Below are 27,476 nucleotides of genomic sequence, written 5' to 3'. Positions count from 1 at the left end.
GTATTATTTATGATGATGATGATGATGATTATTATTATAAGCTAACAGTCGCCTGGTGAAAGTTTTATATTCAGCAAAGAGACCCGAGTGTCGTCCTGACCTTCTATCACCATAAGCAATTATATTTTTTTAAATGTTCAAATAATGAATGAAAATAAAGCCTGACAATAACTACTTTACATTCAAATTCTCGTCTTGCCTGATTTAAATGCGAGTCACAGTCCAAGAAGCTGAAAAGGTCTAATTATTTATTGGCTTTGTGAGGTGAAACCTCTTCGGCGGTAGGTGCGGACTCACCGGCGGTGACCTCTGATTTCTGCCGGCCGGAGCCGAGCAGGGTCAGGTGCAGCCAGCTGTTGCTGATTTGCAGCTCCAGTTTCTGGGGACCCGGGTCGAGCTGCGCGGAGAGCAGGCGCCCGTCCGGGTTCCACGTCCTGAACTGGAAGCGGACAGAGAAACCCCCCGTGGCCGGCGCCGCTGACGGCAGCGACAGGAAGCTGCTGCTGGAGCTCAGGAAGGTGCAGGCCACCAGCTGGGGCTGCGAACACGAGAAGGTCACGTTGCCCTGGAGGACGAAAAAAAAAGAGCCGAGGATGCAGATTTACATACATCTTCAGTGACATGTCAGGAAAAGCTGGTGCTGTGGAAACAAAAAAAGAAAAAAAACTGCGGCGTAAAACAATGCGGCGTGTCGGGAAATAAATGTCATGTTGATGTGCACAGAGGGGGAATAGACGGCGCAAAACACGACCTCAACCGAAATACCAACAAAACTCAGCAGGAGCTCGGAGGAAAAGATAAATTCAGAATGATGAGATGCACGAAACCATTCCTGAACTATCGCTGCAGAGTCGCAAGACGCGGTATATCATTATACTGGTGATATGAAGAGGTGTACAACGATGATTAAGAAGGTGGTGTCATGAATGCCAGGAACCAAGAACCAAGGTGTCCCAGAAGGACATTCAATTCAATTGCATTTATATTGAAGGGAGGAGAAAACAAAACCTTTCACGGAAAGGAAAATCGACAGAAGGAAGGAAAATCTCTCTTTTAACAGGAAGAGACCTCCAACAGAAGGAAAGAAAAACTCTCTTTTAACAGGAAGAAACCTCCAACAGAAAGAAGGAAAAACTTTCAACAGCAAGACAAACCTCATCTACCCACCACAGTTTCTTTCCTGTTAAAGTGACTGCCTGACATGCCCCGCCCACTGACAGGTGTCGGGGTACCCAGTATTTACTCCCGTCTCCTGGCTGATCGATGGACGTGGAATCATTTGAAATCGTGTTGCTCGAACCGATGTGGCAGACGAGCCTCAGTAAAAACAATCGAAGTTTATATTCTAGTTGGAGTCTGTGTGTGTGTGTGTGTGTGTGTGTGTGTGTGTGTGTGTGTGTGTGTGTGTGTGTGTGTGTGTGTGTGTGTGTGTGTGCGTGTGTGTTCGCTGCAACCCAACACACGGCCTGCCAGGCAGTACACAGCAATCACAGCTCTCTGACTCTCAATGTGATTCCCTCCCATCAACCTTCGGGGAGATTGTCCCATTGAAATTCCATTACAGCCTCCATCAGGCGTTCCTCTCTCCACCTCTGCCTCTGTTGTCAGTAAAAGCCTGTTAATGTTAAAAGGGGGAAGGGGGGCGGCAGGCCGACTCGTCTGATTGGTGGAGGAGGAGGACACTCTCAGAAGCACTTGGACTTAATCATACAGGACTCACAGTCACAATGGATGTAATGATTGTTTTCACTCTGATCCAATCATTTCGATCCGACTCATTAAAATTCAGCACAGAGAAAAATGTGAAAAAAAAAACCTTCCCATCAGCCCCGGCGCTGCGTTTACGAGCTAACGCGCTACGCTAAGACGGCGAGCGCGGTAAACATGAAACCTGCTGAATATCACGTTAGCACGTTAAAAATCAACTTCCCATATGTATCTGTAATTTTTGTTGATTTTATCTTCCTGAGCCGCTTTTAAATGTTTCAGTGCTTTTATTTTCTTATGCTTCTACTTCCTGTTTCCTGGGGGAGTGTCGTGGCTCCCGTAGCTCCTCCCCCTCACACTGCCGTGTGCCTGATGAGATGAGTTGTATGAAGGATTATTTTGGTTGTAAAGGGACCAGTTTGAGCTCTAAACTTTGGTGGAGAAAATGACAGCTGATATAGTCGTTGTTTCTATATTACAGTCGCAGACTTTCTGTTCTGGAAACATACACAGCTTTTAGGAACTTTTATCTCCATGGTTTTCTAAGTTCAATTTCTAATTCCTACAATTGTACGGCAAAAAATTTAAACCTAAAACTCCGCAAATTACGTTGACATTTTTGAAGAAAATCCACCACAAAATCAAATTTTTTTGGATCGCAACAATCACAAAAAAAACTTTGATAAATATATATTTATATATATATATGTATATATATATACAGCTGTAAAAATAGAAAAAAAGAAAAACAGTTGGAAACATTTTAATTTGACTGTATAAGCTGCTGAAACTGAATTAAAAACGGATTATAAAAATGATAATAACTTGAAGTTTTTTTTTCTGAAATCCAGGAACCTGGAAGTAGTTCAGCTGCATACTTTCCTGTCTGTATTTTCTATATCAGATTCATCTCCTTCATAAACATCTGTTCCTTTTCCTGGCGAACTTTCACTTAGAATTACACTGCGTTGCAATATATGATTACCAAATGAAAGTGTAACAGTTTCACTTTCCTCTCGCTCGCCCACTCGTGTGCTCTTTTTAAATATCATTACATCACCTTCTCGAATAGAGATGCTGAGAGACTTTTAAATGGCAAAGTGCTTCTTCACATTTCTGGGCTTTTTAAAAAAAGGTGGAAAATGTTTCTGGGAATATTATTAGTGGCTATTAGTTTAATACAGATAGACCCGAATAAAAACGAATTTTCACAGTCATAAACTCTATCTGATCTACATGTATGTATATAAATACATTTAAAATAAAACAAAACGTGTGTAGATATTTTTGTGTGTAGATGTATATGTGTAGATCTGTATGTCTGTAGATCTGTATGTCTGTAGATCTGTAGATGTGTAGATCTGTATGTCTGTAGTTCTGTATGTGTGTAGATCTGTATGTGCATAGATCTGTATGTGTATAGATCTGTATGTGTAGATCTGTATGTGTATAGATCTGTATGTGTAGATCTGTATGTGTGTAGATCTGTAGATGTTTAGATCTCCAGATGTGTAGATCTGTATGTGTGTAGATCCGTATGTGTGTAGATCTGTATGTGTACATCTGTATGTGTGTAGATCTGTATGTGTAGATCTGTATGTGTGTAGGTATGTAGATGTGTAGATCTGTATGTGTAGATCTGTATCGATGTAGATCTGCAGCGTGTGTTTGCATTGCTGCCAGCGGTCACGCGTGTCCCTCACCACGCTGTGGATCTGCGGCTTGCGTCTCTTCGCCAGGTCGATGATGTTGATCCCGTTGTAGTAGAGGTTCTCCACGCAGCCGTGGAAGTTCCTCCTCAGGAAGGTGCCGGGTTTACCGGGCAGCGGGATGCCTCCGAAACTCAGCTTCAAAGCAAAGAGAGCAGGTCGACCTCAGTACGTGCACACATCCACCCAGAACCAACAGCAGCAGCTGTTTTCACAGGATTATACAGAAAAAGAAAATCACATCCTGCTCTGGACTCTTCAGCACGTTGTAGCGTCAGTCGTGTAAGCCGAGCACATAAAGCTCACATATGTTCTCACTCCTGCTGCAACAGCTGAGAACACATCACCCACTCACTGCCTCCGAAGTTACAGAGCGGAGGGAAACGCTGCAGCGTCCGCCTTCACACTGCGACCCGTACGCACAGCTTCACATGTTGTGTGTGGTTCCAACAACAGCAGTTTTGACCTCTTTATTTCCCAACATGACAACGTTCACGAAGGGGGACCCAGTCGAGGTGCGGAGGAGCCAGGATGACCTCAGCGCTCGACCTCACTCAGGCTGCTGAAGACGAACGGAGGCCTGGAGGGAGGAGGTGGAGGTGTGAGGCTGCCACGCTGGCAGATTTATGCCCACGTACACTTACACTGTCCAAATCAAATGTCGGCGTGTCAGTTTTCAGACTATATGTCAGTTCAAACGGCAGGAAATGACTAGTTTCTCCCAGCAGTGGCAGATTTAAACTTTAAACAAGAGAAGCTTCTGATTTCTCCTCATTAATAATCTCATTTGCAGGTGGAGAAGACACCTGTCAGCTGCACGTAGAATACTTCATCAACTTTAGTGGGCAAGATAAGTAAATGTAGCTCCCCGAGTTGGTTGGAAACACGTTTTTCTTTTGTTAGACGCTGTCAACGCACTGAGTAGTTAAATAGAATATTATGATATTATGCTTCTTGTATTTCCGTCCCTCAGAGTGTTCGTGTGTCACTGCTTTGACCTGCCGGGACTCGTTGCAGCTGCAGAACCGTGACGACGATAAATGAAAGAAGGGAAAATCATCGAGTTCGGAGCGGTTTGGAGCAGGAAGTGACCATATTTGGACGAGCTGGGGGAGGAGCAAGCGGTGGATCTGACTGATCTGATTGGAAACCTGAGGATACTATGTCCCGCCCACCGACTGCACCACAGGCCTGTCAATCAAACAAACACGCCCCCAAAAACAGGTCTATTTGAAGCTTATTTTCTAATGAATGAGGGATTATTTTCAGATGGACCTCCAGAAAACTAATAAGAAGGAGTGACTTTAGCTAACAACACCGAGATAACTGCTGGAGACATTTTATTGACTTTGTATTTGATGAGAGAAGTTGAATGGGAGTCTATGGAGCTGGAGCCTTTTTGGAGCCGATCTCTAGTGGCACTCGGTGGTATTGCAACTTAAGACACTTCTGCATCGGAACCATTTTTTCAGACCTGGAGGCTACGAACAATTTTATATCCCGTCTGTGGTTTCTGAGATGGTGTAATTTCAGGTTAGTGAGTTGAACTCATTATCATGTTTTGTTTTAATTATCAAGATGAATGAATTCTGTTGTAATTCAGATGATCATGTTACCTGGACATTTTTCAACGAAGCTCAGAAAGCGCGAGTTGGCGGTCAAAACATCCACCAGGTGAACACGGTAATGTTTGGTGAAGTTGTCTTAAGTCCCGTTATACTTGAACTAACAAGAAAATAGAATTTGTTTCTGTGTCGTTTGAGCATCTTTTGTGTTTAAAACTTCTGTGTTTGTTTCCCAGTTTTCTAAGTGTTTTGATGTTACAGCAGCAAAACGGATAAATTCATTAACGCCGACATGCTCTCGCCATCTCACCTCCGCCTCCCATTAATCCACTCACGGTCTCACCTCGTAGTCCACCTCCAGTGAGTGCCCCTCTCCTCTGGCCTGGAAGTGCTGCGAGTGGGAGTCCACGCTGAGGTTGACCTGCCTGTTGAAGCGCTCCATGTGGACGGAGTGCCAGTGCTGGTCGTCCAGCAGGCTGCCCACGGTGGCGGCGACGCGACGGCTGCCGAACCTCAGCCTGCTGTCGTCTGGAGAGACGGGTAAAAAAAAAAAAAAATAATAAAAAAAAAAAGGTAAAAAAATAAAATTAAAAATAAAACGCTTAAAAATAAAATAAGCTGCATGTTCAAGCTATTCTGTGCTCAACAGAAGGTTTCAGGCACGACGAAGCCACAATAACAAACAGATCACAGATATCTTTCATCGTCACGAAGGCTGCAGCAGCGCCCCTTGCTGTAGATTTAAACACCTAATTCAACTGTGCAAAAATGGTCTTGAGAGGTGAAAATATTTACCAGAGAAGACCGAGAAAATTAGCTTCACTTTTCATTTTTGCTTAAAACCCCAGGATGCACTGCGCTCGTGCACCTTTCCTCGCAGGCCCCACCCACATTATTTTCTATTGGATAAGCTTCTGGTGAACTGCAGGACCACATTCAGTGTGTCTTCTACTTCCTTACATGGACACATCCTGCAAGTTTTGTGACGATTGATCCGACAGTTGTCGACTGGTGCATTTATGTGCTAAGCCGCGGCCCTTTTGAAGTTTATCAGTTGATATCTTGGAAACAAATAAGATATAAATAAGCTTGATGTTATTTTTGATTAGCTTGGTCCAAAAAGGATCCACAGAAAGTAAATAGAGCCCATTGAGCTGAACTCGTGTGTCAAATTTCAAGTCATCCAGACTCACGGTGTGAGAGGCGTGGCCTTTCCAGGATTGCTATGTTGGGCCCAACCATCAACCGGCAGTGACATCATTGTTGATTTGTGAACGTTATGAAGCCTCCAGTTCAGATCCTGTCCATCACCATCTTTTCTAGTTCGGAGCAGTTTGGAGCAGGAAGTGACCATATTTGGACGAGTGGTGGATCTGACTGATCTGATTGGAAACCTGATGATACTACGTCCCGCCCACTGATAGCTGTAACCTGACTGCACCACAGGCCTGTAAAATCAAGCAGATACGCCCCCAAAAACAGGTATTTTTGAAGCTTATTTTCTAATTAATGAGGATTATTTTCAGATGGACCTCCAGAAAACTAATAAGGAGGAGTGACTTTAGCTAACAACACCGAGATAACTGCTGGAGACGTTTTATTGACTTTGTATTTGATGAGAGAAGTTGAATGGGAGTCTATGGAGCCGGAGGCTTTTTGGAGCCGACCTCTAGTGGTTTTTGGTGGTATTGCAGCTAAAGGCATTTCTGCATTGGAACCATTTTTCAGAGCCGGAAGATACGAACACTTTTATATACAGTTTGTGGTCGGGCTTAAATTGTAGCGTCACCATCAGCCCGGCTTCCTAAGAAGCACTTGCACATCGTTTCCAGTTATTGGTCGATAGTTTAAGTCATTTGCTGGTTTAAACTCATCATTGCCCCCGTTTGACACCAGCTGTGTGTTATATTGTTGTGAGTCTTTGTTCGGAGAACAGCACAGTGTGCAGCTTCCCTCTCAGTGTGGAGTTATCACTTCAGATTTACCAATTTGAACACATAACTATCTGTAAAAAAAAAACCAAAAGGCTGGAAATGAAACTAGAAGTCAATCATGAAGACTTCCTCCCAAAAACACACCTCTTCTAAAGGTTTCATATCGCCTCAATCAATCTCAATCTCGCTCTCAATCTCCAGCGATGATTCCCTCCATCGCCACGACAACGCTCACATTCAGGACTCGACAAAAGAAAAACAAGAAGTCATTTTGGAGAGGGATATTGGGGGAGCGTGCTTCACCTAGGTTGAGGTAGAGGTCGAGTCTTCCTCGGTGCAGCTCGAGGGTGATGTAATCTCCTCTCTGCCCCTCTCCGTGCAGTAAGACGCCCTCGGCCTGATGGCTCTTAAACCGCAGAGATATCACATCCTTCACCGTTGACATGGACTTCTGGTTGAACCGATACAGCAGCGAGCTTCTGCCGTCGAAGTCGGCCACATACGACTCTGCAACAAATCAGTAACACAAGCTGTATTATGAGGAATCTCAAAGAAAAAAAAAGCCTGTAAAATAACCTGAGCTATCCCATTCTGGGAAATGTTGACTTTTAAATATTTAAGTTTTTGAACATGTTTAAAGCAGATTTATTGGTTTTCAAAATCAGAAAAAGATCATAAATAGCATTTAAAATATGTACAAACAGCTACGTGGGTTAATTCTTTATTTTCATTTTGTTTTATTAAATAATGTTTTCTTTGCATCATAATGCGGATGCATTTTCTGGTACAACAACTATTAATATTAGTCCTGTAAGAGGACCGTGACATCACTGACTGCACCACAGGCCTGTCAATCAAACAGACACGGCCCCAAAAACAGGTCTTTTTTAAGCTTATTTTCTAATGAATGAGGGATTATTTTTATTTTTTATTGCAGCTGTAGACCCTTCTGCATCGGCATCATTTTTCAGACCTAAAATTTACATCTACTTTTATATTCAGCCTACATTTACGACCTGCAGTCACTGATCACTGACAAAGATAAATGAAAACTGTAAGAATTTGGCAAAAAAGAATAGCACAGGAAGTGTGTCATAAACATGTACAATGATTAAGTGTACAAATTGATAAATTAGATGTTGCATTTATTCTTTAATCATTTTAGTCTAAATTCCCCGCAGTAATCCAGCAGGAAGTGTCGATGCTGGTTGCCTGTAAATGTCTATAATGAAGATGATAAACTGCAGAGAGGAGCTGAGGCCGGTGTTCCCGGCAGAAACAGCACAGGTGGAACACGTAATGGCGATGATGGCGCGATGACTCCGCTGAACCGAGACTCCCGTAATGTGCACCACGGCGCGGAGCCACCTTGAATTATTTACACCTCCACTTTTCTTGCTTTGACAACTAGGGATATTTCAGCTAATTGCGCAGCCTGCGCTGGTTTATCAGGAATTAGTGCTGCCTGTTTCGAATAAAATACATGTACTTCCTGGAGATTAGAGCTGGAAGATGAGATGATAGTGTGAAAAAGTCGCTGGTGTCACCTCTGTAACGGCTTGCTGCAGAGAGCTGCACTCACTTAGCAGCTATTCTGGGATTCATGTGGTATTTTATACGAGTTCTTTCAACACAAGGATTTAACTGGAATTTGACCTGATGAAAAAAAAAAAAATCTCCTGTCAATTTAAAAAAAAAAAAATCCATTACAATGGAGAAAAAAAATATTTATCTGTTTATTCATTAAAAATGGAAAATAGTAACAATAGTGACAGGACGTATGTGACAACAGCAGGACAACGAGAGGACATAGAGACAGGTAGTAGAGACTGAAGACAGGACAGAGGCCTATGTCCTGTCTTCAGTCTCTACGTCCTGTCTTCAGTCTCTACTACCTGTCTTCAGTGTCTACTACCTGTCTTCAGTCTCTACTACCTGTCTTCAGTCTCTACGTCCTGTCTTCAGTCTGTACGTCCCGACTTCAGTCTCTACGTCCCGTCTTCAGTCTCTACGTCCTGTCTTCAGTCTCTACATCCTGTCTTCAGTCTCTACATCCTGTCTTCAGTCTCTACATCCTGTCTTCAGTCTCTACTACCTGTCTTCAGTCTCTACGTCCTGTACGCCAAACTTCTATTATAGAATTCGTAAAATTGCGACGTGAAACTAAAACGAAACGGATTAAATGTTTTCTTGGTTCTTGGTTCAGACTTTCAGGTGTGAAAAGACCTTCAGTCGATGACATCACCTTCCTGTGGAGCCGTCCCCGAGGCACACTGACTCCAGCAGCAGGTGATGCTCTGATGCTTTTCTTATGCAGATCCTTTCACTGCTCGTGTGTTAGCAGGGTTTTCAGGCTCATTCTCCAGAATAGCTCTCGTTCTCACTGTTGCACATTTCCAGCTGCTGCGCTTTCACTGCTTCGTCTCCCTCCGTCTGCCTGCTGGTGTGACTTACACGTTTCAAATGACACCCATCTTAGGACTTAAGAGAGCCGGCGTGTGGCATTTTATTAAGAGAGCCCATTTAGATGCTGCTTTGTCATTGTGACAGTGAACACCACGCGGAGAGAGGCGAGCGGATAAAAGGCTGTTGAACTATGACAAACAGACGACGAGGTACTTTTCTTGATGTGTGCTTAAAGACAATGAGATAAGAAAACAGAAATGTGTTTGTATGAGTGGTATCTAATATCAGCGCCTGGTGAAACTGACAGCGTAAATACCAGCTGTTTGAGTATTTCTTTATTATTCTGTTGAGTACATTAACTATTAAACCACAAGTCCGTTTCCAAAAAAGTTGGGACGCTGTGTAAAATGTAGATGAAAACAGAATGTGATGATTTGCAAATCACATAAACTCAGATTTTTTAAAATATAGATCAAAGACAACATATCAAATGAATTGAAACTGGGAAAGTTTGTTGCCTCATTTTGAATTTGATGGCGGTAACATGTTTTAATAAAAGTTGGGACAGGGCCAATGAAAGAGTCATGTAACGCAAAAGAACTATCTCACAACTAATGAGGTCACCATGGCAACAGATCAGTAACATGATTGGGTATAAAAAGATGAATTCAGAGTCTCTCAGTGAAGATGGGGAGAGGTTCACCACTCTGTGAAAGACTGTGTGGGAAAATAGTGCAACAATCTAAGAATAATGTTCCTCAATGTAAAACTACAAAGAATTAGTGGATTTCATCATCTACGGTTCATAATATCATTAAAACATTCAGAGAATCTGGAGAAATCTCTGAACACAAGGGACAAGGCTGAAAACCCATGATGGATGGTGGTGATCTTCGGGCCTTCAGGCAGCACTGCATTAAAAACAGACACTATTCTGGAGTGTAAATCACTGCATGGGCTCAGGAACACTTGTGAAAACCATCGTATGTGAACACAGTTCATCGCTGCATCCACAAACTTCCCTTTCAAAACTCCAGAAACTGGTCTCCTCAGTCCCCGTTGTTCCTTCTCATGATGTAAAAGTGACAACAACTATATTGCCAGTCTGCCAACAACAGGCCTTAATCTGACGTGTTACTCTGGAAGTGTTGAGGGAGAGGACATCTGTCTGTATGTGTTTCACATGTAAGCTGTCGGCTGTTTGATTTCATCACCACCATCTTAAGTATTAAACAGCGCAGTAAAACCAAATGGAGAGGAAATTATCCTCATTACTCCCCATTAAAGATTAAACTGCCAAACCTGGTGTCTAAGTCAGGCAGGTGGTGTTGTTACTCACTGTAGGAGCAGCCGTACACCTCCACCCTGAGGCCCATCCAGCCGCTGGGGTTCCAGTCCAGAGGGACGAAGCGCAGGAAGCGCGTCCTCACCGGGTGGGACAGCTTGTTCTGGACCACCGCCCCTGAGTTCACGTTCCCGCCGAACCTCTGCAGGACCGGAGAGCAAAGACATGAAACGTCAGAGAAAGTGATGCGGAACGAGTCACAGAGGGAGACGCAGCACATGACCTCAGTGTGAGTCGGAATATTTTTCAGCAGGGAGGAGAGACATCTGCATTTCAGCCGGGTGTTGAAACACAAGCAGAATAACAATCTAAATCCCCGAGTGCTGACGAGACCGAACAGAAAACAATATCTTCCTCCTCTACTAATTCGATGTGAAGTGATAAGAGCGGCGGTGTAGAAATACGAGAATATCCGTTTCAACAGCTCCACGAGGCCCGGAGGGAAAAATGACCAGTAGACCATTCCAGCATCTATTTATTCTTTTAACCTGTTTTTTTAACCAGGATTTCAGGGAGATTTTTGTGATTGTTGTGATCCAAAATGTTTCATTTTGCGTTGGATTTTCTCATGTCGATGTAATTTGTGATGTTTTAAGTGAGTTTATTTGCCTGAAATTGCGGGAATTAGAAATGATTGCAAGTCGAGAAAGACATTTTCTTTTTTTTCAAGCACGACCTGACAAAGGAATAAATATGTCATCACTTCCTTTGATAATAATCGTGCTGCACATCACAGAAATATTTTAGTTCTAATCTTTTTAATTAGATCATTTTATTGTGAAGACCACATTTCCCACAAACCCCGTCACTTCCTGTTTTTTCTCTTCCGTTTTTCTCCAGTGAACAGAGTTTTATTTGGTGATGAAAACAGGAGCAGAGCCTTTCTGATTGGAAATGAGGAGTTATTTGTGCTAATAAAGTGAGTTTTGTTTGAAAAGACTTACTTTATGCTGTTAATACTTTCAGCACAGCTTCTGATGATGAAATGTTTTGCCAAAAAAAATCACTGGATTTTTGGAAAAATTACAAGCTTCCGCAAATATTGTGGTTTGCTTGAATTTGCGTTAATTATTGCGTTAATCTTCCATCACTCCCTCCACCTGTGTCATTGCAGCAGAGGTGGAGCTCCGCCCACAGTGAGACACACGGAGATCAGAGGACACAAACACAGCAAAGACTCTCACACTGGGCTGGAAACAAACACATGCTCAGAAATTTGGTCAATAACAGAAATACAATATTTAAAGGGAGCGTCTGTCACTGAGTGAGTGAGAGATCAAAGTTACACCGCGACTTTTCAAATGAAAAGCCCTCTAGTTTCACACAGTGTCCAAGCCGTGTACCAGGATTAGATTGAGACGCATTTCTTTCAAAGGGAAAGGCTGGATTTTTTTTTAAATTGAATCTGATATTAGAAGTTTTATTTGACACTTCTCAAACCAGTTCGGCCACAGCTGAGTGTTGAAGTTGAATAACAATCTAAATCCCAGAGTGCTGACGAGACCGAACAGAGGGCAATATCTTTCTCCTCTACTACTTCGATGTGAAGTGATAAGAGTGGTGGTGTAGAGATATGAGAATATCCGTTCGAACAGCTCCACGAGACACAGAGGGGGAAAAAAAATGACCAGCGAGGCAGCCGGGGGCCAAATAAGGCCTCTCGAATTGTGTTTTCTCCCCCCACAGAGCTGAAGCACAAAACCTCGGAGAAGAACCGTGAGATGTCATTCTTCTTCTTCTTTTGCCCCCCCACACCCCCTCCAACAAACACCCCTACCACCACCACCAGACAAACGCCGGTGGACAGAAGGAGCGGAGTGAAGGATGGAGATCGAAGCGGAGACAAACAACCTCTCTCCTCTCAAATGACTGATCGCCAGCACCGTCATAACCGATTCCAGGCAGGTGACACATCAAATCAATACGGACCATAAAGAACCGCGGAGATGGATCTGTGACGGGGCAGCTCCGGGCCTTTGTGAATAGTTCAACATGGCCTGACGAGGCCGATCCTTCAGCTCGCTCTCTGCAACAACAGCCGCACAACAGCCGGCGGCACAAAGGACCGTCGGACGCTGGCGTCATTAAATACACCGGGACGCTGCTGTAGGAGAGAATCAGAGCAACGGGAAGGGCGTGAAGGCGTATTGTGATTTATGCCACCACTTTCAATGAAGCGGGTCCAATCTAGGTTTATTTATACACGCACAGTAATTCAGCTCAGGAGGGAACGAAGCGACTTCACGTCCGATTAAAGCAAATGTTACTGCAGCAACGAGAGCGTACAAACAGAAAATAATACAAGACGGAGGCTGATAAAAACACGCTGCAGTGAACGCAGCGCTCCGGCTGTGACCTTCTCACACACTGCAGACTTTTTTTTCTTTTCTTTAATTGCTCTGCATTCACGGGCTGTAATTTCTAACCTCTGAAAAATGTGATACTGACTCTTAAGCATATTCATATAAAATATTCATAAGCAGCAATCAAAAAGGGGAAAAAGGGAGAGAAACATTCTCAGTAATTATTAATAAGACAGAAATGGCGAGCGATGTGAGCTGATGGTGTTCATCAGGACGGAAGGTGTTCGGTCAGATCCCGTCTGACTGACAGGGATGGAAACAAAATGTTGGATGGCCGTGACCTTTGGACCCTCACTTGCACTATTCTGTGGTGGAAATCATCGCATGGGCTCAGAAACATGGCTGATCTTCTTCGTGAGTACGAAGAGTGTTTTCGGTTTGATCCCGTCTGACTGACAGGGATGGAAACGTAAAGCCACCGGGACTCTACAAAAAAACACATGACATCATCCTTTTTCCAGACCACAGAGGAAGCAGCGAGGACGGAAACAACAATGAAATAATCAGAACAAAGTGTGTCCGCAGGACTGCGGTGCAAATTGTAAAAAAACCCAAAAAAACAATCACTCGTGAACGCTCTTCTTCTTCTTACACACACACACACACACACACACACACACACACACACACACACACACACACTGATTGAGACGCTCCATTAGCTGAGAGACTCCGTGCGTCAGCATGACTCACTCGTATTGGAGAGGAGTACCACTACAAGAGTCCACCGCTGGGACCGTCCGCAGCTTCTGACGTTTGTTTTTCACTCTTTTGGAAAATGTGACAGCAAAACATCCTGCGTGTTCCGGCGAAGGGAGACGAAGGCGAGTCTCTGCAGAAACGGGCCTGAGGGGTTGCTGCAGCGGATCTTCGGAGGTCGGCTTCCTTATCCACACAAAAACAGCCGCCCGAACCCCAGCGCGGCTTCATTATTTCTATTTATGCTGCTGTCACTGTAGAACGGTCTCCCTCCCCGTTAATTAAGACTCTTTACTCTTCCTCTCCAGTGATGAGTTCCCATGGGTCCGTTTTTTTCTTTTTGGTTGCATGCAGAGCAGGCACACACGTTTATTTTAATCAATTCACTGGGGGGGGATGGGGGAGCTCGCTGCCGGTGCTGCTGAAGACGTCGCGGAGCGCTTCCGGAAGGTCAGCGCCAACTTAAATAGCCTGAGGGAGCGCGAGTGAGGAAGAAAGCTACAAAGCCCTCCATATTGTTAATCAGCCGCTCGAACTCCAAACTGATCGTTTTATTCACCGGTCAGCTGCAGAGTCCTCGTGAGGCGCACCAACACAGGACACCGTAGGCCATCATCCACTGCCGCCGCGCTAACGTTAGCTGCTGGTTAGTATGTTACGTTGTTAAGTAGCCAGATTATAAAAATAAAGTTGCACAGATTTCAGTTGTTACGTTTTATTTTCACGTTGTAAAACTGATAAATTAACGCGTTCTTATCCAGGAATAGAAACGTTGGCGTTCGTGGCCTCACACACATGCTGCAGATGTTCTGGCGTTTGTTTATGTGACAGATAATTATGACTGTAACATAATGACGCAGCAGCGTGTAAATCAGGTGTAGAAAATAGTGAATGAGTTTTGTTATCACCTGCCGAGTAACAATGTTCTTTGCGCTACTCTTTATGTGTTTAGCACTTCAATGTGTATTTTAATGTTTCTGCCGCTGGCTCGAGTACTGACAAACAACATTTCGGTTTATGACCTACAATGACAGTAAAAACTTCTCTAATCTTGAAGACAAGGTTGTGTTTAGAGTTTAGAGCTGGATGTTCTCAAACCAGTCAACGTTGGTCTGTGGGGTCCAGTCCAGTTCAGATTCTGTCGGTCACCATCTTGCTAGTTCGGAGCGGTTTGGAGCAGGAAGTGACCATATTTGGATGAGCTGGGGGAAGGAGCCAACGGTGGATCTGACCGATCTGGTTGGAAACCTGACGATACTACGTCCCGCCCACCGATAGCTGTAACCCGACTGCACCACAGGCCTGTCAAACAAACAGACACGCCCCCATTTTATTTTCTAATAAATGAGGGATTATTTTCAGATGGACCTCCAGAAAACGAATAAGAACGAGTGACTTTAGCTAACAACACTGAGATAACTGCTGGAGACATTTTATTGACTTTTTATGTGATGAGAGAAGTTGAGTTGGGAGTCTATGGAGCCGGAGGCTTTTTGGAACCAACCTCTAGTGGCACTCGGTGGTATTGCAGCTTAAGGCACTACTGCATCAGTCTCATTTTTCAGACCTGGAAGCTATGAACACTTTTATAAACAGTCTGAGTTTAATACAGCCGTCATGGCCGCTGTCCGTGGTGCTGATTCTGGACTGTTTGCACCAGTCTGACTCTCCTGTTATTGTCACAATATACTCAGCACTTGGGTCTTAGTTCAGTAGCTAATTAGCACTCTCATGAAAGCATTTTTAAGCCCCTCCTACTGTTATGGAGGCGGCCCTAGCCCACTTTGGATGGTAAAATGTTAACCTCAGCCTTCCAGGTTATTTGCACCTTTAACACCTTCACAGCACACATCACTGCTTCCATTGCTGATATTTCTGTCTTCCATTGTTATCTTTAATAAACGAAAACAGAGTAAGTGAATGTCTTGTGTGGGCGGCCTGCTTGTCAATTTCTCTGAGCAGTTTGTGACATGATGACAAGTGAATATCTTTAAATATAACAATGTGGTGACAATCCGTCCTGTAGTGTTTGAGTCGGACCGATCAGACTGACTGCCAACGACCAACCAACATTTTCTAAAGGCACGGCGGCCAAACGGCGTGTTTTAAATCTCCTTTGAGATCAGGCTGCACGAAACCGGTCCAGTCTGAAGTGTTATTACTGTTGTTTTATTAGAAGGGAGGAACTCAGCGGCGGAGAATTTCCCCCTGAAACACTCGGCAAACACGTTTTTAATCGCCGTTAAGATTCCCATCTACCTGAACATGCCAGGAAATTAATGTTGAAATTTTGTCCTTCGCGGAGGAGAATTTGTTCCACACATTAAATAGCGATTCTTTTAATAAGGCTTTGCAAGGATAATGAAGGATAACACGGACTCCCTGCTGGAAAAATATTCCTCTTCCCACCTCGGCATATACTTGCTGAGACGGTGCAGCCAATTTTCTGTGGAGTAGATTGCAAACATCACGCAGGGATTTAGGTTAAAGCAGGATTTAAACCGGGTGGTCGGGGTGGGGGGGAGTCTGCCACTTTTAAAGGAGTTTACTTTACATGCAGCATCAGGAACAAACCTATTTTTAACACAAGGAAAGACTTTCAAAGAGGAGCTGTGAAAGTCGGCTCTCACAGACACGAGTCACATATTCGCTCTCCTGCCTGCACTAATTAGGTTTTATCAGCTTTTAGATGAAGAAGAACGTCGTCCTGTTGTTTCACACACAGTCGGTGATGTCAGCGCTGTGACGGAGGTTCAGAGGAGAAATGGGACGAGGAGTGAATCACTAAAGACAAAAAGCAGATTCAACTCAAAACCTTTTTAATGTATGCAAAGCGAGAGCAGCTTTAACGTCGTGCATGTTATTGGATTTACATTCTTCCCTGTTAATGACAGTTCTAATGGTTGGGAGTCTTCACTACTGTCTTCATTCATCACATATCAAGCAGTGTACGATATGAGCAGCTGGGCTGTTTCAATGTAAATGGTGCCGTAACGCTGCATAATTTAATAAACACTTGCATGCTTTTTTTTTTTTTATAGTAACCACTGGAGAGTGATTCGAGGGGTAACATGCAGGGATGGACCTTAACGAGGAAGAATTAAGTGAGTCTGTAATGACTCCCAACATTTATCTCTGCAGGTGAATCAGATTTGTTCCTCAGATCAGATCTTTTGGACGGATTGTTTTGTATTTGTTGTGTCCGGACCACAGACTTTTTATAAAAGTGTTCGTAGCTTCCAGGTCTAAAAAATTAGTCCGATGCAGAAGTGCCTTTAGCTGCAATACCACCGAACTAAAGGTCGGCTCCAAAAAGCCTCCGGCTCCGTAGACTCCCATTCAACTTCCCTCATCAAATACAAAGTCAATAAAATGTCTCCAGCAGTTATCTTGGTGTCGTTGGCTAAAGTCACTCCTTCTTATTCGTTTTCTGGAGGTCCATCTGAAAATAATCCCTCATTCATTAGAAAAAAAAATTGGGGGCGTGTCTGTTTGATTGATAGGCCTGTGGTGCAGTCAGGTTACAGCTATCGGTGGGCGGGACGTAGTATCGTCGGGTTTCCAATCAGATCAGTCAGATCCACCGCTGGCTCCTCCCCCCAGCTCGTCCAAATATGGTCACTTCCTGCTCCAAACCGCTCCGAACTAGCAAGATGGTGACGGACAGAATCTGAACTGGAGGCTTCATAACGTTCACAAACCAACGGGTGACATCACCGCTGGTTGCTGATTGGTCCATACATTTTTACTGTCCATACTTTAAAAAAATCCTGCAGATACAATCTGGACATGACAGGAAACAGAATCTAGACGGAATGTCAGAACAAAGCCGTCATTCAGGCAAGATGTACTTTAACAACGAAGCTTATGCACAACTTGAATAAAGGAGATCTGTTTCCTCTCGGTTCATCTTTGCTCTCGGAGCTCTTGATGAACAACCCTCCTTCTCCCCCACCACCACTTGATCTGGTATTCCTGGGAGTGTCCGTGAGTCATCTCTAAATCCAGTCTTCTACATCCATCTGAGACGTTCAGGCTCCCCAGGGGACGAATCCTCATGAATTTGTTTTTTTTTTTTTTGCCGCACCACCATCATTTCAAAGTCAGAAACAAACCAGAACAGAACTCTGATACTGTTAACGAGCACATTCGTGCTCCCAAGAGGGTCGACTCTTTACTTCCACCGCCAAGCTAACACGTCAACCATGCAAACAACTGAACTAATAATGTATAAAGGTGAAGGTCAGTCGTGCCCTTTGGAGGATAATCTCTGATTTAATGACCACACCGCCTCACAATAATACATCTGTCCTCTTTTTAAATCGCAGCCGGCTGGTTGCAGTGCCGTCGACCTTTAGCCCGGGAGCTAATCTTTCCATGGAGCTAATTTGGCTCCGCTTCAGCTCGGACTGACGGCCGCTCGCTCATTAGCTCCCCTCAGCTCAGCTCCTGACAGTCGGCCCGTTTACCTTTGAGCGTCCAGACGGATGTGAGCCAGAATCTGCCAAAAGGTCTCAGTGAAAGCTGCAGTCAGTCAGTCTGGCCGTGAGTTTCATCAGACCGCACACGAACCGGCTGCTAATCACGCCATTCATCCGTCACATGAGCGCCGGAGAAGAGCGGCGAGTGTCTGTGTTCATTTAACATACATCAGTAAACACAAAGGTTTCAGAGGACGTCGCCTCGCTGTGTCCTGGCTCTTTGAATTCTATTATTTGAGGGGAATTCTCAGCCGTATTTCCTCGCTCTCGTGAGTCGCTTCTGAAAGGTGACAGCTGCGGGTCATGACGGTAATGTTTACACAAGTATTCTCACCGCACGGCAGCTTTATTTTCAGACAGGAGGAGTGAGTTTGAGAAGAAGAAGCTGGGAGCTGTTTATCAGGATGTTTCACTTCACCGCAAATTTCAGAGTCGTTCAGAGACGGGCACCTTATGTTTGTTTACAACCCCGCTGGGACGCCGTGGAAGATGTAAATAAAAACAGAAGGGGATGGATTTAAAAAAAAAAAAATCATTTAAGCCCATATTTAATGTAAAATAAACCAAATACAGCATATCAAATGTTGAAATGGAGAAATTGTATTGTTTTATGAAAAATATCTAGTCATTTTGAATTCAATGGCAGCAACACGCCTCTAAGAAGTTGGGACAGGGTCATGTTTACTACTGTGCTGCATCACCTCTTCTTTCAACAACACTCTAAACCTTTGGGGACTGAGGAGACCAGTTTCTGGAGTTTTGAAAGTGAAGTTTATGGATGCAGTGATGAACTGTGTTCACAGACGATGGTTTTCAGAAGTGTTCCTGAGCCCATGCAGTGATTTACACTCCAGAATAGTGTCTGTTTTTAATGCAGTGCTGCCTGAGGGCCCGGAAATCACTACCATCCAATATTGGTTTTCAGCCTTGTCCCTTTGTGTTCAGAGATTTCTCCAGATTCTCTGAATCTTTTATTGATATTATGAACCGTAGATGATGAAATCCACTAATTCTTTGTAGTTTTACGTTGAGGAACATTATTCTTAGATTGTTGCACTATTTTCCCACACAGTCTTTCACAGAGTGGTGAACCTCTCCCCATCTTCACTGAGAGACTCTGCCTCTCTGAAATTATATTTTTTATACCCAATCATGTTCCTGATCTGTTGCCAAGGTAACCCGATTAGTTTTCAGATGGTTATTTTGCGTTACACAACTTTTTCAATCTTTTGTTGACCCTGTTACAATGTTTTAGAGACGTGTTGCTGCCATTAAATTATTATTTTTTTTTAAAAAAAAGCATGTATTATTTTTAACAACAAAATTTCTCATTTTGATATGTTGTCTTTGGTCTATTTTCAATTAAATATGGGTTTATGTGGTTTGGAAACAGGCTTTTATTTGTGTAAAAATCACATCACGCTGATGATGGCTTTTTTAGTTGAAATGAGATTTTCCAAAAGGAACTACTGGATGCTAATTAATGCGCATTTATTCTGTTGGTGATACTGAGAATGAGGAGTCGAGGTGGTTCCAAAACAATATCACATTTCAGGGTATTTTTGTGATAATTATATTCTTGACAATCTCACTAAATAATTAAAAATATCTTATTATTAATACAAGATCACACACACACTTCTATGTAAGAAGAATTGTTACATTTTACCTTCAAATATTCAGTAAAAACGAACATACTACTGTAGTATGTTGACATCCGGTCTCCTCTTTTTGAGCTGCCATCAGCCATGACCGTTCATACATAACGTACGTCGTACCGATACTCAGCTTCACTCTATGATTTCAGTGGGTCACCAAGTCTGAATGTTGCCATTATCATGCTATAAATTTATTTTAATCACATTAAAAAAAACAAAAAAACACGTATATTACCATGAAGGATTAGTGCAGGAAGGTTCAGGGTCGGCTCCAACCCTCTTATTTCTTATGTCGGCCTGCCTCAGTCTGATTCCTACATTCCAATGTGTTTTATATAATCCATTTTTAAATAGGTGAAGCAGGATAAATAATTCAAACCAGCAGAGAAGTCGACTTACTGTTCACCCAAACATCTCTGCGCTCTTTTAATTTCAACACAATGAAAAAAAGATCAGTTTTGCAGGAGTCACATGCCAGTGGGCGAATACGCACCCTGCTAATTGGACCGCCAAGTAGAAAAACACTCCGAATTACACTTTAACGTCTTGTTGGCAGCCTTTGACATAACTGGGCCAAAACACAATAAAGAATTAATGACATGTGGCAATGCGGGGCTATTTTCTCATCCCGAGTCCCGGTGCGCGCCGAGGTAACATGTTGTGACATCGGACGGAGGACAAGGAGAAGCCGCGGAGTAATTGCCGCGACACCAGACACTTCCCACACCTTGAAACGTGTCACAAAAAGTGAGAGGATGTCATCCGACTCTGACCCGCGACGCCATCGATAAGACGGCCCCGCGGAGGACGGAGCACGACGAACAGATGCTATCTCACGAGACAAGAGGGCCGAGCGTGACTGGAACATCAGAGTTTACGATCGTAAACACGGAGAGCGCAGTCACAGCCCACTTCTATCACCCGCCCCCATTGTTTTACACCCTTTCATTAATAATCCAGCAGTCTGAAGAGACGACACATTTTTGCAGAGAACAAAGAAGCTGCAGGTTCAGAGCAGAACGAAGCAGCTGCAGAACAAACAAACCTGTTGTTTTTCACGTTTCGCTTTTCTTCACTGGTTCCACAAACACGTTAATTAGTGACCTTTTGAGCTCGGCCAGCTTCCCGCTCTGCTCCGAGTCTTCATGCTAATCAGCTCCTTGGCTCCATACATAATGCACACACTCTGACGCCCAATAAAAAAAAAGCATATCGTCCAAAATTTCAAGCATTCACTTTAAGCAGAAACAAGCCCTCTGAGCAGCTCTGAAGGTTCCGACCATGTGCAGCGTTTCCCACATAAACTCATTCAGGCCGGTCGTCCAGGTGTATTTGTAGAGCCCCCAAAAAATAATCAGTTTTTACTTATTTATTTTCTAACCTGTCAGAGAGAACGACGCTATCAACGTTAATGGATTAACGAGTGGACAATCTCCCCTCGTTCCTTCCACCTGTCAGTGCAGCAGAGGTGGAGCTCCGTCCACAGTGAGACACAGAGATCAGAGGACAGAAACACAGCAGAGGTGGCGCTCCATCCACAGTGAGACACACAGAGATCAGAGGACACAAACACAGCAGAGACTCACACTGAGCTGGAAACAAACGGCTGCTCAGAAATGAGGTCAAATAACATAAATAAAATATTTTCAGCTGGACTGCAACAGAGGGGGGCGGAGCTATAAAGAGTGTGTGTCACTGAGAAAACGCTGTGACTTTTCAAATTAAAAGCCCTCCAGTTTCATACTATGTTTACACTCAGACTTGTTTCTTTCAGGAGGGGCGGGGATCCCAGTCGAAGGGAAACACTTGATTTTATTCATTTAATCTGATATTAGAACGATTTAGAGAACATCTGTGTAATTGTAGATGCAGACAATACCCCCCCCCCCCTTAAATATGCGTGTTGAGTACCAGTTTGTTCATGTTCACAAAAAAGAACCTGATTCAGCTGGTTTGGGTGGAGCTCAGCTATGCGAATAAAAGTTACTAATCACAAGGAGCTCTCGGACACATTCGTTTTGTCAAAGTAGGTTGGAGACCCCTTTATTAGCGCTCACGTCTTCCCCAGCTGAACAGCACCACACATCCCAAACTCTCTGACGTCACGACTCACCGCCACTCCGTCCTCGTGCCGGTACTGCTTCCAGGCCCGGCCCGTGTCGCTGTAGAGCAGCAGGTAGCTGCTGACCCAGTCCCAGCTGTCATGGCGTCCCTGCGTGGCCACGGCCGTCACCTCCATCTGCTCCCTGAGGTCCACCTGCAGCCAGGGCACTTGGTCGGTCACCATGGGAGACCAGCCTCCGGCCCCTGGAGGAGATAGGGGCATCCATTAAACATGAGGCACTGCGGGCTCACATTATGAAGTCCTGTTGAGTGCACACCGACTGTTTGTGAGGCTTCGAGGTGACGTTCCACTCCAGCAGCCACAGAGCAGCTTTTAAAACATGCTCTGTGTGTGTTGGACGTCTGAAGCTCCTCTCAGGTGTTTGATGCTGCTTCTTGAACAGATCAAAACACATTTTGAAACTCTGCGTTGGGGCTGCTGTGTTGTTGCTTCCTCTGGCCGACGTCGTTCCCACCGGGAGCGTTTCAGAGGCGTTTTGTCGTCCTGATTTTTTCTTACCTCGATTTTTTTTGTGCTCCTACTGTTCAAATAATTTCTTAATAAAACATTTATTTCATATACTGTATGTATTTCACATACAGCAGGAGGAGAACAAATCTCTTTTACTGCTTTAAAGACCAGCGGGGTCGATGGCGATGAAGTGATTAGATCGAGCGGTTACGGACTGTGTTGTCATCGATCAGTTTGTGAGCTTCTGTTCTGAAGTTTTGGATTTCGAGTATAGATTTCAGCTGTCGCCTTCTTTCTATTTTGGAGCCGGAATTTGACCATATTTTTTTTACTCTGATTGAGAACCTGAGGACAATAGGCCCCGCCCACCTATAGCAGAAACATGACCACACCACAGGCCTGTCAATCAAACAGACACGCCGCCAAAAACATGCCCCTTTTTGAGTCCTAATATCGAATGAATGATGGGAACACTGATCAACTAATGACATCATGATTGACTTGTGGAAAACCTTTACTGACTTTTTCAGGAGGGAACCTGAATGGGAGACTATGGAGCAATTTTAGAGCCGTGTTCCTGAGCCCATGCCGTGATTTCCACTAAATGGTACTTCCGCACTGTCCCTCTGTTGTCAGACCCTGAAGCTACGTCCAGTCTCTGGATGTGATATACGATCAGGAGTCTGCACAGAGTGCTTTATTTTGAAAATTGACCGGACTCTTTATGACGCTCCCTTCTGACTTCCTGTCCGGCTGATCTGCTTCTTTAAAAAAAAAAAAAAATCCACCATGCACATGTATTTTTTTTAAAGAACTGCTGCTATTTTCAGCTCAGGTCTTTATGACATATTGTCAGATTCACACTTTAGAGAAAAAAAAAATCCTGTTGCTCATTTGACCCAGAATTGTCGTACATTGGCGAGCTTGTCCTACATTTACTGAAGCTGTTCAGTTTGCTGGAGTCCTCAGGCTGTTCTGGAGGTCAAAGAGGAGCCAGCTCCCCTGCGACAACAGCCCTGAAATCCCAATAATGACTGCATTTTCAGGACTCCATTATCAACCAGGACTCTGTTTCATTTTAATAAAAGATCAATAAACAGCCACGGCTCATTTGCTTCAACCCCTGCCCCTCCAGATGACCGTCACAGAGGGGGAAGGTGAGGGTGTTTCCTGGTCTGCTACCTGGGGGCTGTACCGTGAAGCAAATTCAACATACCCAGACTTTCTATGTCTGAGCTGTTCAACAAAGCAGAGATGAATTTTTTCGAGATAAGACGGTGGTTCAAAACTTTCTCTGTTAACGCAGGCTTCCTGTTTTAGACTTTGTTTACATAAAAAGGGGCGGGGCTTGCAGCATCTGACCAATCACAAACATGGACAGAGCGACATATTCTAAATGAGAAGTACATTTTTATTTTACAAAAATATGAGGAAGTTAAAGACATAATCTAGACTGAATATAAAAGTGGGCGGAGCTTCCAGGTCTGAAAAATGAGCCCGATGCAGAATTGTCTTAAGCTGCAATACCACCGAGTGCCACTAGAGGTCGGCTCCAAAAAGCCTCCGGCTCCATAGACTCCCATTTAACTTATGTCATCAAATACAAAGTCAATAAAAGGTCTCCAGCAGTTATCTCGGTGTTGTTAGCTAAAGTCACTCCTTCTTATTAGTTTTCTGGAGGTCCATCTGAAAATAATCCCTCATTCATTAGAAAATAAGATTCAAAAAGACCTGTTTTTGGGGGCGTGTCTGTTTGATTGACAGGCCTGTGGTGCAGTCAGTTTACAGCTATCGGTGGGCGGGACGTAGTATCGAGTAGGATCCACCACCAGGTTAAGTTTTCAGCATCAGTTACCATGGTGATCTCACCACACCTCTCTAACCCCCTGATCTCTCTTCATAGCCCCCCACACCCCCACCCCACAGAAAACGCTGAGTCACTGCAGGCCGCGGCCCGTACTCACCGTCTCTCCTGTTGAGCTTGGCGTTGGGAGCAGCATAACCGACGGAGGACTGAGAGGAGCTCTGAAAGGACGAGTGTGGCAGCGCTGACACCAGAGGCCCATTGCAATTATCTGAGGGGAAAAAAAAACCAGAAAGAAAAACACAGTCATCATCAAACCTGAGCTGTTAAAACTCTCGTTGCATACGGACCCATTCAGCTGACGGGCCTCACAGGACAAAAAAAGGCTGGTGGATAGTTAAACACTGCGGTTCAGAGTGCAGCTCTTCCCGTCAGAGCTGCAGTTTTAAAACCGAGAGTGTGAGGAAAAATAACTGGTCTGCTGCTGCTGCTGCTTCACTTATCCAGCGCTGAGACGCCTCAAACAGTCTATTAACCCACGCTGTGACCCCTGAGAGCTGCACGGGAAACGCAGAGGCTCCTTCTGTGTCCATGTGTGTGTGTGTGTGTGTGTGTGTGTGTGTGTGTGTGTGTGTGTGTGTGTGTGTGTGTGTGTGTGTGTTCTTTTTAATCCCACATTGTGAGATTACATCACGTCCAACAGGCAGCAGCAGATTAAGAAGTCCAGCGATCTAAAAGCGGTCGGTCTCATCTCGGCTGCCGGAGGAGCAGCGAGTCCAACATCCTCTCGGCGGTTCCGATCCGCTTCGAGTGCGGAGCCGCATTGAGACCTGAGAGTCTGAGAGCCAAAATGAAAAGTGGCACCAGCCTGATTATCCCCTCGTTCCCCTCCATCAGCGAGCACTTCACTCCCTCGGAGGCCCCTTTTGTTTGTTTTTTCAGGGATGTTGCACCACGGATTTCGGAGCACATCTGGAGGCGCGACGGGGCCGCCGCATCCGGCCGTCCCGCCGAATTCTGACTGACCTGATTTGACTGCTCTCAGATCGCCTGCCAACAGATTTTTTTTTCTAATCCTGATTTCAAGTGTGACTAAAGTGGATGAAGCCGTGTTTTTTTTGTCCAAGACTTCAAATTACGGCTCGAGCTGCTGTGTAGTTGCAGATGTTCATCGGGAGGAGGGGGAGGGGGGGAGCTTTCGTGGCATCTTAACGCACCAACGCGAGAGCTCTGTTTTTTATTTTTTTTATTACATAAGCACGGCTCTTCTAATCTATCAGCAGGTGAAACCAGCGACGTCCTCCACACGCACACAAGCAGACCGACGATGTTCTGACTCTCCAACTGGCAGGTGATGTGAGTCGTGTGCGTGTGTGTGTGTGTGTGTGTGTGTGTGTGTGTGTGTGTGTGTGTGTGTGTGTGTGTGTGTGCGCGCGCGCGCGCGCGCAGTTCAGGGAAAGTTTCTCCCGTCTTTTCGGCCTCCTCTGTGCTGTTGTTTACAGATTTGGGTCGGGAGCCGAACGCCTGGCTGTCAGTCAGGACGACTTATGGATGGAGGATGATTTGTCTGCAAAGCTGCTCCTTTGGCCTGCGGGATAACCGAAAATCCTCTGAAGCTGACTCACAATCTTCATGCAACGGCTCAAGGGGGCTTGAATTTGTTTTTTTCAGAGCCAAATGTACTCAAGACTCGCAATCGGAGTGCGTCGGTGAAACACGTGCACACGCGCGCAGAAGGAACACTTAATCTCTGCTGAAATCAAAAAGGAGCATCAGCGGGGCCGCAGACGGGTAGATGTGTTTCTGTCGAGACCCGCGGGAGGCAGAGACATGTGGTGTTGACACCGCGGGGCGGAGGGGTGAGCGCCGAGTGAGCCTGCGAGGGAAACGCAGGATGAGAGGAAGGTGCCCGGCGGAGGGGTTGGAGCCAAACCGACCCGAAGAAGTTCAAAATGTTCGGATCGAATGAAAAGACCAGAATCAACCATCATTAACACGCTGCGACCTCAAAACTCGTAACACGTCTTTCATAGGAGTTTCCTACTACAGCAGGGAACCGGAGTTACGGGTAAAAGTTACATAAAGGACGGTTAGTGGTTTTGTGCTTCGATGTTGTGTTCAGACATCCGTCGGTGTGGAGCTTTAAATTCGTTATTCCAAAAACAAACTAATGGGAATAAAAATATTTTTGTGCTGTGCAGTATAATTACTGTCACAGGAAGTGATTACATATTTATTTGTTTATCAGGTAGTGCTTCAAAAAAAAAAAAAAAGAATCAAATTTTTCTTTTTCGACATGCAATTTTTTTGGATTCCTGCAATTTTACACAAAAAAAACCCTCACTTAAAACTACAAATTACATCGACATTGTTTTAGAAAATCTGCTGCAAAAATCAAACATTTCTGATCGCAACGATCACAAAAAAAAAGTCTGTGCAATCCTGGAGGGAGTGACTGGTGCGGCGGTTGTAACCGCAGAGCCTCCTTGTTTGAGGTAAAGTTCAGTATCAGGGCGCGTTTGATTGTTTCATTTCGCTCCGAGAGGTTTCTCACTGAGGGTAAAAAAAAAAAAAAATGAGTCTGACGTGCTTCGGTGTCAGTCGCTCTCTTCAATCCCACAGTTCCTCAGAAGAAGTGATAAACGTACCATCGACCTTTCAAGAGCGACAAAACTCAAGTTTACATTAGCAGTTATTTTCATACAGTCATAATTACTGTGATTCCTGTGGATAAATATGGAAGCGACCGCCGTGATATTGCTTTTCCTTTTTCCCGTGCAGAAGTCCACATGATACGCAGGTGTACTCTGCGTTCCCACTCTTTATACTGTATATATTCACATTTAAAATATGCAAGCATATGTAACAGTATATTTCTGTGACACAAGTTTCAGTTCAGTCTTGCAGATACTGGCAAGTTGCAGACTCTCGTGAGACATCTTATCTCCAAAGTAAAACCTCAATGCTTTTATCTTCCTTCAGGAAATCAGTCTTCCAATCGCAGAAAAATAACGTTAATTCAAGCAATCGCTGTCCTATTTGAGCTTGCAAGTTATTTGCCAAATATTTCTCAGAAACATCGTCAACAGAAGCTCTGCTGAAAGTATTTAAAACAAAACTGACAAAAATAAGTGTTCATTTTCAATCAGCGAGGCTCCGCCCCCTCCTCCTCTCACCATCAAAACAAACTGCTGCTAGCTCTCCCCAACAACAGGAAGTGACGGGGTTTG

At 44.4% G+C, this 27,476-nt stretch overlaps 1 protein-coding gene across 2 annotated transcripts in view; it reads right to left on the bottom strand.

The window, feature by feature from the left end:
• LOC138633916 (contactin-associated protein-like 5) overlaps positions 1-27,476 on the bottom strand; it is an 82,616-nt gene that overhangs the window by 39,454 nt on the left and 15,686 nt on the right. For both annotated transcript variants that reach the window (XR_011311923.1, XM_069720447.1), the window contains exons 2-8: positions 24,407-24,517; positions 21,981-22,174; positions 10,661-10,808; positions 7,219-7,422; positions 5,325-5,509; positions 3,411-3,554; positions 298-565 (exon numbers count right to left, since the gene is read on the bottom strand). Coding sequence is in view for 1 of the 2 variants with exons in the window: in XM_069720447.1 (XP_069576548.1) it covers positions 298-565; positions 3,411-3,554; positions 5,325-5,509; positions 7,219-7,422; positions 10,661-10,808; positions 21,981-22,174; positions 24,407-24,517 (1,254 nt within the window). In the remaining variant the exon portion in view is untranslated. The remainder of the gene's footprint in view (positions 1-297; positions 566-3,410; positions 3,555-5,324; positions 5,510-7,218; positions 7,423-10,660; positions 10,809-21,980; positions 22,175-24,406; positions 24,518-27,476) is intronic.

Source organism: Brachyistius frenatus, unplaced genomic scaffold (genome assembly GCF_029030835.1).
Source record: "Brachyistius frenatus isolate BFR_SWC_R1_liver_20210118 unplaced genomic scaffold, ASM2903083v1 Contig_241, whole genome shotgun sequence".
Classification (NCBI taxonomy): domain Eukaryota; kingdom Metazoa; phylum Chordata; class Actinopteri; family Embiotocidae; genus Brachyistius; species Brachyistius frenatus.
The sequence above is the reverse complement of the archived record's forward strand: the minus strand, read 5'-3'. Positions and strand labels throughout refer to the sequence as shown.